General features: G+C 46.1%; 2 protein-coding genes across 6 annotated transcripts; both read right to left on the reverse strand.

The window, feature by feature from the left end:
• Positions 1 to 1,272: 1,272 nt before the first annotated feature.
• Positions 1,273 to 4,554, reverse strand: lmod2a (leiomodin 2 (cardiac) a). Its single transcript, XM_028430595.1, has 3 exons — positions 4,081 to 4,554; positions 2,646 to 3,860; positions 1,273 to 1,425 (listed from the first exon to the last, which is right to left on the reverse strand). The coding sequence occupies exons 1-3, from the start codon at positions 4,354 to 4,356 to the stop codon at positions 1,417 to 1,419; spliced, it is 1,500 nt and encodes a 499-aa protein (XP_028286396.1). The 5' UTR covers positions 4,357 to 4,554; the 3' UTR covers positions 1,273 to 1,416.
• A 6-nt stretch (positions 4,555 to 4,560) lies between these two features.
• On the reverse strand, positions 4,561 to 10,076 carry asb15a (ankyrin repeat and SOCS box containing 15a). 5 transcript variants are annotated; one of them, XR_003672213.1, is made up of 10 exons: positions 9,339 to 10,075; positions 8,995 to 9,029; positions 8,734 to 8,865; positions 8,083 to 8,241; positions 7,750 to 7,995; positions 7,467 to 7,638; positions 6,744 to 7,281; positions 6,403 to 6,556; positions 5,570 to 6,324; positions 4,561 to 4,690 (listed from the first exon to the last, which is right to left on the reverse strand). XR_003672213.1 is itself a non-coding variant. In XM_028430587.1 (10 exons), exons 1-9 carry the CDS (start codon positions 9,542 to 9,544, stop codon positions 6,167 to 6,169), a joined length of 1,800 nt encoding a protein of 599 aa, XP_028286388.1. In that variant the 5' UTR covers positions 9,545 to 10,075; the 3' UTR covers positions 4,562 to 4,690; positions 6,145 to 6,166. The 5 variants fall into 5 exon arrangements, 4 of the variants coding, with proteins under 4 accessions (XP_028286388.1, XP_028286389.1, XP_028286391.1 ...); XM_028430587.1 differs by having other exon boundaries at positions 4,562 to 4,690; positions 6,145 to 6,324; XM_028430589.1 differs by lacking the exon at positions 4,561 to 4,690 and having other exon boundaries at positions 5,837 to 6,324; positions 9,339 to 9,484; positions 9,802 to 10,075.
• Between the last annotated feature and the right edge of the window lie 18 nt (positions 10,077 to 10,094).

Consider the following 10,094-nt stretch of genomic DNA (forward strand, 5'->3'; position numbering starts at 1 on the left):
CGGGGAATACTAAATTGTATACCTAAATAAATGTTAATATTTACAGAGAGATGTTTGTTTTGTTGCTTTGTGATTTTAGAAATATGACTTTGTAGTCCTCACTCCCGTCTCTCTACAGATCTGAGTAGTTATTGAGGTGATGTGTTGTGTAGCTGTTGCATGTTCCATACAGATGGGGGCGCTGTTAAAACCTCTGACATACTGAAGGGTTCTATACAGTTATACCAAGTGACTGAAAGAGGCGTTAGATCAGTGCAGAAGCAGATCATTAAGCTATAAGCCAGCAGTTTTCTATCAGAACATCATCACCTCTAACCTTGATTCTTCTTCTCTGGTTGGCAGCAAACAGCAGACTAGATGCTGCACTGACTCACTACACCACCGAGTGGTTCAAAGAGGAATTATGCCAGCATACAGATGGTTAGCATGCTAAGGTATGAGGCATAATTAAATAATTCTTTTGAAGGTCTTCTAAACTTTATTCCTTTAATGACCAAATGTCCTGCACATACAGTATTTAGGAGGCTTTCTGTCGGTATAGATTACATCAGTAATCACCTGTATGATGTAATGACTGCAGTAAACTATTGATCACAGGGTTGATCTGAAAGGCTGTGAAACAGCAGAGCTTCACAGTTATTTACTAAACATGGACTCCCTTCAGGGAGAGTGTGTGTGTGTAAACTGACTCTTTGTAGCTGCAGCTGAACAACTTGTTTACTTTCTGTCTGCACCTCGTCAGCGCATAGCATCCCCACACACGTCTGTTCAGTGTGTGTTGTTGTGAGTAAAGTAGCAAATGAAGTGTGTTGAACTGTGTGTGTGTGTGTTGATGGACAGTAATCAGCAGCTGCTGCACACTCTTAGTGTTTGTAGTCCTGTTTAATCCCTTTGTGGGTGCTCTTTATTAGAGAACATGCTTAGCTGATCCTGTGCTCAGGTCTCCATCGTGAAGCTGATGTATGAAGTGGAGTAATGAGCGCCGGGTGGTTGTTACAGCTGCATCAGCTTAGTGTGTACAACATGACGCAACCCTCTCACCATGTCATAGTGCTGTCTATGTAGTGTCTGTTTCGGGCAAAGTCTGTGCAGGGTTTAGTGCCATCTAGATGCCAGGTTGCAGATTGCAACCAACTGAACAGTGGCCACAACTAGCCTGTTGGTAAAATTATATTTTATTTTACAGAAAAAACTGCATAAATCAGAAGTAAGAATCACAATTTATGTTGGAATAATATAAACGTTTATTTCTTTACACATATAGTTTCACGCACAAGTAACAAAATAAAAGAACACAGATGCTTCATCACGTGACATCTTTAATAAAAGATACTGTTAACAAAGTGACAAAAGTGTGAAAATAAAAATATTTCAAGACAACGTGAGAACAGTTGTGATCCATCAGGTCGTTCACATCTATGACACCTGAAACAACAAAGAGAGGTCAAAAAATTAAAACTTTTAAAAGTTTGTTACTGAAATGCATGTTGTAGCCTATACAAAATAATCTGTAATCTCAAGAAAACAGAGTATGTTCATGATCTGATCATAAAGGAGGTAAACTGGAGTCCTAATCTGAGATTCCAGATTTGCTAATTTATATTCTATATATCTATATCCTGTGTTCTAAATCTCCAATTAACCCTAACTTCAGTCTAAAATTATATTGTATTTTATCTTAAATTAGTCCTGGTTTGAGATTAGCCTAAAATCTCAATCTCAAATTAAACTAAATTTAACCTGGAATCCTAATCTCAAATTAGCCTTGATTTGAGGGTTTTCTCAAAATGGCCCTAATTTGAGATTATCTTTAAAAAAAAAATCTCAAATTGCACTTAACCTGAGTTTAACCTGTAATCCTAATCTCAAATTAGCCCTAATTTGATAGTAATATTAAATAAAACATAATTTGAGATTACCCTAAAAGTCGGATCTCAAATTGCCCCTAAATTCAACATATCCTATAATCCTAATTTCAAATTAACCTCATACTGCATTAAATCTAAAAACCTAATCTGTATTTAAACTTCTAATCTGAATCTGAATTAAATCTTCAAGTTTAAACTGCAATCCTAATCTGTTATCTGTCTGTATCCTGTAACTCTGGCTGAGAAAAACAGATTAACCAAGTATACTTGATGTTATTCCTTTAATAACATGAGGTGAATGCAGATTTATTCCTGACACACTCATTCAGAAACTTTTAGGTCTGAAGACTCACTATAAATAGACCAAACTCAGTTGCCTAGCAACAGTGACATAAACAACTCATAATGTTGAAGTAAACAGTGATCGGTGAAGTGTGTGAGCATGTGATCGTCTGCTCCCGAAATAAAAGACAAGCCTGAATGTTGTCTGACACTGAAGTCAACACAAAGACTGCATACAGGATGTCTTTATAAAGTTCAGAGTGTCATTAAACGCCCCGCTCAGACGCTCTGCTCGTCTCCCAGCAGCTCTTATCAAACAGCCGTGAAGAAGTCAAACTATTTATAACGTGACAGAGGCTCGAGGAATTCTCAGGATGACAGTCTGTCGTCTGATGACAGCCGGCCTTCATGCTGAGGGGCTCTAATGGTAAATTATGTCTGTGGTGCTTTCACATTCACATCAGTCAGTGACAACCTGAAAATCATCATCCTTACCCTCTTTAAGGAGCTGATGCTGCTCCCACGGATGGCTGCCATCAGGTCGTCACGGCTCGACCTCTGCGGCGGCGGCAGACGGTTTGAATCGTCTCGTCTCTTCTGCATCGGCGGTTTCAAGGCATTCTTTAGATCCTTGAGGACATCTGTGCTGTCTTTCTCGTTGGTGCCGTTCTTGAGCTTCTTAGACTTTGGCTTCCTCTGGTTCAGCTGACCCTTTGTGTTTGAGCCTTCGTGCTGCTTGACCATCTCAGCGATCTTCCTTGTTGGTGGTTCTAGAGATGGAGGAGGAGGAGGAGGAGGAGGAGCAGGGTTTCTCTTCTGTTTCTCTGTTTGGTGTGATTGTGACGCCTTCTTTGGAGGTTTGTTTTCTGTTAATGAACCAGAAACCTGCCCAGACACCTCTGTGGGACTCTGTGTCACCTTCTGTTGGAGCCTCCTCTGTCTTTGTTGGTCCTGGTTGCGTGTCAGGATACTGGTCGCCGTCATCCTCGGACCCGGGAGGTCAAACTGGTAACCGAGCTTGAGCAGAGTGGTGTTTTCTCTCAGGAGCTGGACCATCTCCATCTCCACTTTCCCCCCACAGATGTGACGCTGGTTGTGGAAGCGAAGCTCCACCAGCGTCCTGTTGTGCTGCAGCGCCGCCAGCAGAGCCAGGATGCCCTGACCGGACACAAAGTTCGACTCAATGTTCAGGTTTTTGATGGAGGAGTTCTCACAGAGCATCTTGGAGATGGCAAAGGCGACCCGATCGTCTGCATGGGTGTTGGCGAGGCTGAAAACATGGACGTGAGTGTTTGTGGCCAAAGCTTCAGCAAAACGAAGCAAAGTCTCCTGGGAGATGTCTTCGACGTTGTTGAGGTTGACCTCCGTCATGGTGGGATCATCACTCAGGATCATTTCCAGAGCTGTGTCGATGATGATGGGGTTCTCGCTCGGCCTTTCTGGGATCACGTCCTGGGTTTGGCGCGTGCTTTCAGTCCTCTTTGGCTCAGCTCTCAAGACTTTTGACAACCCATTCTTCACAGCACATTTAGCCACCACCAGAACATCCTTTCTGCTCTCATCTGTCTTCTCCACCTCGTCTTCCTTGGCCTCATTTTTACCACGAATGCTCTTCCCTGTTTTCTTGTGTTCTCTCTTCTTCCTCCTGTCGCCGTCCACAGTCTCACTGCTGGCGGTCAACTTCTCCCTGCTCCTGTCTGGCTGTTTTTCCTGTAGATGATAGCAGAGAAAATGAGGTCATCCCTGACATTCTCCTCCTGCCTCTTAATTAAGAGCCCTCTTCAGTGCTGGCAGACCGTTATTAAATCTGGCATTTCTCAGACAGTAACAGTATTTTTAGACTCTTGTCCAGCGACACGTTACATGTGACACATGAATGTCTTTTTTTTTAAGTAGCAGACAGCAGACCAGCCCCGTGTCCTTTACTTACCTGTCCTTGGCTGGACTTCACCGTTTCACCCTCCAGCAGCTGTGTGTTTTCGTCCTCCCAGTATTTCAGCAGAGCATCCCGATCAAACAGTCCCGTGGGGATTTTGGCGGTCTGGTCTTTCTGCCTCAGGCCGATGGGGATGTTATCGTCAGGGTCGAGGTCGGCCAGCTCCTTCTCCAGCTCCTGGAGCTCCTCAGAGGACAGCGTAGCCAGAAGCTCATCTTCGTCCACCTCCTCGTACTTCTTTAGCTCTCTGCGGTACCCGAAGGTACTCATGATTCAGGGTGGCTTGTAGGACTTTCCAAAGACTTAACTTGCTTCTTCTTATATTTCCTTGTGGTTAAATCCTTCCTAAGCTGTTCTGACTTGTCTCCATCAGAATACTTCAGAGCAGGGATGCTGTGGGTTAACGGTGGATCCACACTCATCCACTGCTCACAGCTGCCAGAGGACCCTGACAGGGGGTGGAGGGCGAGGGGAGGGCCGCTGTGCTTCTCATGGTGCTGTCTTTTTTTAGGGTATTGGGTGGGGGTGGTCAATGAGATAGGCTTACTGCAGGAATGTGAGCCCTCTGAGTGGCCGGTCCCGGTGGTTCATGAGTGACTCGTGCCTCAAAGAAAATGGAGGGAGAGTAAACATCAGAGTTGAGGCGTTACGTAAGGTGTCAGGACACTGAAACGTGGTTGTCAATGGGGTAAACACTTGTTCTCCCCGAGGATGATGGGATTACAAGGCACTGACACTGATACACCCTGATGCCAGCCTGGACTAAAGGCTGTTTGGACATTTAAAATCACAACTGTGAGTCCGTAAGAACTCTTCATGAGAAGTTCATGAGATGTTGACAAAAAAAGAACAGGAGGGTTCTCTCATGTCAGTACTGTTAGCTAAGAAACCACTTAATAGACAAAGTATAAAAGTGGACAGATTTCCTGCTTGTTGACTGTAAAACCTTCATCACTACACCCAGTGTCGGTGTAAACATGTCCGCTCTTCAATCACTTTTGGCTCGGGATTCACTGTCAAAGCCGTCACTGCTGCTTAGCCAATGCTAACACATTATCACCATCTGTGCTAGGACAAGATGGTGCTATACATGCTGGGAAATTTTAAATAAATAGTCACATTTCTGACTGTGAGCTTCAGGGCACAACCTGGAACCTCATTCAATGACCCAAAAGTTCTGCATCTTCTCTGATCTCTCTGATCATCTCATGCTTCAGAATTCAGATCTTTTGTGTTGTTGTCTGGTTGCCAGGACAACTGCCTGAGCAACACTATAACGTGCATCCCCCCTGACAGGCTGCTTCTCCTATCATGTTTCATGTCTGAAGTGAAAAGGCTGTGAGTGACACAACACATCACTAAATCTGTAGTCATGTGACATTTTAGCTGCACATTAGCATCAATAACCTGGCTGTGTGAACCAACATCTTGTTTGTATTTACTCTGTATATACCTGGCTTTGTTTTAGGACATTAGCACACACCTGCTGGCTGGAGCTGCCACAGATCTGACCTGACCTCCACCACTGACTGTTTGGAGGTCGTTCAAAGCAGCGTGACCTCTTTCTGTTATCAGGTTCTTGGGTGACCTGCCAGGAAGTTCAGCCATGCTGCTGCTGCTGTTGTTCTTTCTGCAGGTCGGGAGGTTAAATTTAGAGCTGATCCGCCTTCAGCGAGACAAAGCAGGTCACACCTTCTGACTGTCAGTCTGTTTATAAAGATATTAATAGGTGATGTCACCTGTTGGTTTGCAAGATGCCAGACTGAGAGTCACCTGATCCTTTCCAATCAGCAGTGCATTCCTTTCCTGTATGGGTGCAGCAGGGGTCACAGTGCGTGTTTGAGATCAAACATCATCAACAAAAAAGGCATGCGTTCACTGATTCAAGAGTTATAAACTTCATTCTAGAGAGGCAGCAGAGAGGCCTGCGTTCAAACATGTTCCCAGAAATGACTGTGGAGGAAAATAAGAGGCTTCAGTCGACCTCTTAGTTGAATCAAGTGGAAATCTGTCAAAGTCTTTAAGTACAAAACACCACAGAAAAAAAAAATTAAATACATATTCAGTGCTAAGAGCCCCATCAGTCCTCCCTGCAGATTATTTTGGTGTACAGGTCGTTCTCCTTGAACAGCAGGTAGTCCTTCAGCCTGTTGGGAAGCTGCATGGACCTCAGAGCGCTGCAGCTCAGGTGCTTCCTGATCTCCAGTCTGCTCAGGTGAGACAGCGAGCGAGGGTTACCTGCATGGATGACAGAAACACGACCATCAGCCGCGTGTCCTGCAGCAGCTCCTCTCTTCATCCTCACCGTTAACTCACCAGTGGTCCCGTGGATGTGAGGCCACTCCTTGTGTTTCTCCAGCAGCTTCATCAGTTTCCCACAGAGAGAAACCTGACCGACGTAGTCGAGGAGGATCGACACGACTCCGCCCACCAGGTTAACCATCCAGGAGACACTGACAAAGTCGCAAAACTTGACAACAGAGGAGACAGAGGAGAGTTACACAGAGAGAAAGGACATCACATCATAACATTTCTCATGGATTTGATGGCAGGAGTTCAGGCCTAAAGCAAACATGGAGATGTGTGTGCTTTCATGGTGGTGTAGCCTCTGGTGTGAGGTGACCTAAGTGGAGTTCAGAGATTAAAACAGAACTTACAGCAACTTTTTCCTCCTGTGAGCATTCGGACTCACTCAGCTCATCCCAGTCGTCATCATGGTTACAACAGAAACACTTCTCTGCATCGTAGCCATTGTTGAGCAGCAGCCTCATCATCACCTCGTCCTTCAGGCAGTACTGCAGCGCCGTGGGAAACACTGTGTCATTCACCACTGTGAAGCTGCAGTTCACGTCCGCTCCGGCCGCCAGCAGCAGCTTCACAATCTCATAACGTCCAGACCTGACCGCCACCAGGAGGCAGCGCAGCGGGTCCAGGTCTGGTTTGGCCCCTGACTTCAGCAGCAGCTCAGTGCATGTGGCGTCTCCGTTGGAGACAGTGAAGTAGAGCGGGCTCCTCCGCATGTCTCCGTAGTTCTCAGAGATGTGATCTGACAGCAGCGTGTTGACGTCAAAGCTTTTTTGAAGCAGCAGTTCCAGGCAGTGGGCGTGGCCTCCGTCTGCAGCAGAGTGCACGGGACTTTGGCCGGACAGGCGCAGCGCTCGTCGAGTGGTGATCGGGATCAAAATCCTCAAAGCTCTGATGAAAACAATGGAAGAGAACCAGGAATAAAGACATTTAACATCATCCCAATCACCGCAAAGCACTGATTACTGCTTCAGCTGAAGGGATCAGAGCTAGCAGCTGCTAGAACAGTTCCACAGGCAGCCACTTGAAGGTGAGTCAATCTCCACAGACCTCCGTGTTAGCGCAGGGATACCTACAGGTAGTGTCCTTCGTATGCCGCTCGGTGGATGGGCAGCTGGGAGCTCAGGTTGTGGATGTTAGGATTCGCACCGTGCTGCAGCAGAATGTCGATACAGTCTGGATTCCCCGAACCTGCTGCATCGTACAGCACGCTGTCGCCATTGGGTGCCTGAGCGTTCACATCAGCACCTAAATGGAAACGCACAAAATAGGTTTAGCAGCATGCACAAACTGTAACTGGCGGTCAGTTCAGAATCTGTGACTGCCAGTCTCTTTAAAGGGGCGGGGCTATTGGTTCACCATGTTTGATGAGGAGCTCCAGGACTTCAGGGTGGCTGTACTCCGCAGCGATGCCCAGAGGAGTCACTCCATGCTGGTCCGTCTCCCTAACCTGACCTCCGTTCTGCAGCAAGAGCTCCATGACGGCAGCGCAGCCGGCTCTGGAGGCCTCGTGCATGGCCGTCCACTTCTTCAGACACACCTGCTCCACCCGAGCACCCGCAGCAATCAGACTGGAAACCATCGGAAGCGACCCGGCTCTGACAGCTGCAAAGAGGACACAAGACCGGGAGGATGAATGCACAGAAACTCAGGTCTGCTTTGAGAGACAAGAAGTAGTGTTTCAATGTCCACCTAAAAGCAGAGGAGATTCATTCCTGCTGCTGGTAGTGTGAGGAGAAGCTCCGTGGTCCAGCAGCATCTTGACATTTGTCACCAAACCGGCTTTCACTGCTAACGTTAGGAAAGTCTCACCTTCCACGGTCTTCTCCTCCAGAGTAAGTCTGAAAGACGCTGAAGAACACACAAGTTAAATTCTACGTCCACCATTTCAACAAAGCTTTGACGATTGACTTACTTTTGGAGTCAGCCCCTAGAGGCCACGGAGTGAACTGTGCAGAATGAGTTTTAGTTTAGTGTATTTTTTACATACATTTTCAGTGATCGCAGATGGGTTTTTTGTCTTTCTGTTGTATTTCCTGTTTTATTTTGGTAGGTCTGTTCCTTTACTTCCTGCTTTTGTCCGCCCTCGTTAGTGTCACTTGTGTCTTGGTGTTGTTCCATATTGTTCACTGGGTTCTGCTGCTGAGTTAACAGGTTAGTTCTTTGTTAAAGTGTGTGAGGTGTTTTGTTTGTACTTTGTTTCCTGCTGCACTCTTTATTTTGCTTCTTAGTTCTCGGTGTTTGCTCGTCAGCCTTTCATTTATTCTGGACAGCCTGTAGTTTTATCCGGCCTCTTCGGCCCCTGACTGTTGGGTAAAATAAAACCTGGGACCTCTTACCCACCATACAGCACCATCTCCAGGACGGGGACCAGAGGTTGGACTGCCGCCCAGTGCAGAGGATACCAGCCGCGCTCGTCCGCCTTGGTGAAGGCTGCTGGGGAATCGCAGAGCTCCTGCAGCGCCGGCACATCGCCTGCACAATGTAGAAGTAAGAAAAACTGCTGCTTCCTTTCTTTTCCTTTCCATGAAATGCTAGCTTCTTTTTAGCATTTACTAACAATGGATAAAACACACTGTGTGACTGTGTGTGCTGGGATTTTACCTTGTTTGATGGCCCCGACAAGCCTCAAAGTTCCTCTGTGAGATGTACACATGAGAGGAGGAAGGTTAATTTAATTTCAGAACCTGTTACCTGACCTTGTGTAGTAGGTGCTGGGCGGCTGCATTAGCAGGCTAGCTAGTGTCACTGAGGCAATTTGATGCCATAAACATCAGGTCCTTTAGATTTTTGGTGGAAAAACTGTCCCAAGAATTAAAAAAAACTTCAGCAGGCTGTGATTAGCAGTTAAAGTCAGCCTTCACATCAGATTTCCTATTTATACCTGTTTTGTTTATGTGCATTTTTACTTATGATGGAACTTCGAATACACAGTTAGCCTGGTTCACCTTCCTGATCCTGTCAGGCGTTCTCTCTGACACGACTCGTGAAGCATCATCTGAACGTTGTGGTCCAGGAGTTCGTCTTCATCCATGTCGTCAGCCGCCTCCATGTTTCTGACGTCACCACTAATTCTGTAAGAAACTAAAAAATTCTGCCCTCCACAGCACAGACAGGAAGCCATGATCGACCCACATGTGAGCAGCAGGCCCATGGTGAAAATTCACTAAATATTTGGCTTTTTTTAAACCAAAGATCAAGTTTCATACTGCACAAAAACATTATAAGGTGAAACATTTAAGAGTTAAGACGAGTGCCAGGCCTACCCTCAGGGTCTGCCTCTGTATGCAGACTCTGTGACCCGACCTAATTTACTGCTGATCAGATGTATCACTGGTAAGCAATCTTCAGTGATCACATTCACTTTGTTTACACAGAAACTACCTGAAACAGTGAAATGTGTCGTCTCACCTGAGTCAGCGTTGAAGCTGCAGAACGAAGCAACAGCTCGCCGTTTGTGTCATGACAGGACTGCCTCTCTCACACACACACACACACACACTCCGCCACGCTATTTATAGTGTGTCACCTGCTCCACTGTATTTAACATGCAGGCCACTCCGCTGCACCTAATGGAGTCTAATGTCACTCCTGTGCACACTTTCACCAGCTAATAGCAAAAAAATGATGAGCCATATGAATATTAATGTCTTTATGCTTCATCAGATAGTGTCCATGTTTTCACTACACAACGGTCAATGTCG

This window comes from Parambassis ranga, chromosome 19 (assembly GCF_900634625.1).
Source record: "Parambassis ranga chromosome 19, fParRan2.1, whole genome shotgun sequence".
NCBI lineage: Eukaryota > Metazoa > Chordata > Actinopteri > Ambassidae > Parambassis > Parambassis ranga.

Excerpts from the sequence above, each read along its gene's own strand:
- lmod2a (XM_028430595.1), bottom strand. The coding sequence starts at position 4,356 with ATGAGTACCTTCGGGTACCGCAGAGAGCTAAAGAAGTACGAGGAGGTG. Across the intron at positions 3,861-4,080 it reads TGAAGTCCAGCCAAGGACAG|GAAAAACAGCCAGACAGGAG; the intron begins GTAAGTAAAGGA and ends TATCATCTACAG.
- asb15a (XM_028430587.1), bottom strand. The coding sequence starts at position 9,544 with ATGGGCCTGCTGCTCACATGTGGGTCGATCATGGCTTCCTGTCTGTGC. Across the intron at positions 9,030-9,338 it reads CGCCTGACAGGATCAGGAAG|AGGAACTTTGAGGCTTGTCG; the intron begins GTGAACCAGGCT and ends TACATCTCACAG. Across the intron at positions 7,282-7,466 it reads GCATACGAAGGACACTACCT|AGCTTTGAGGATTTTGATCC; the intron begins GTAGGTATCCCT and ends TGTTTTCATCAG.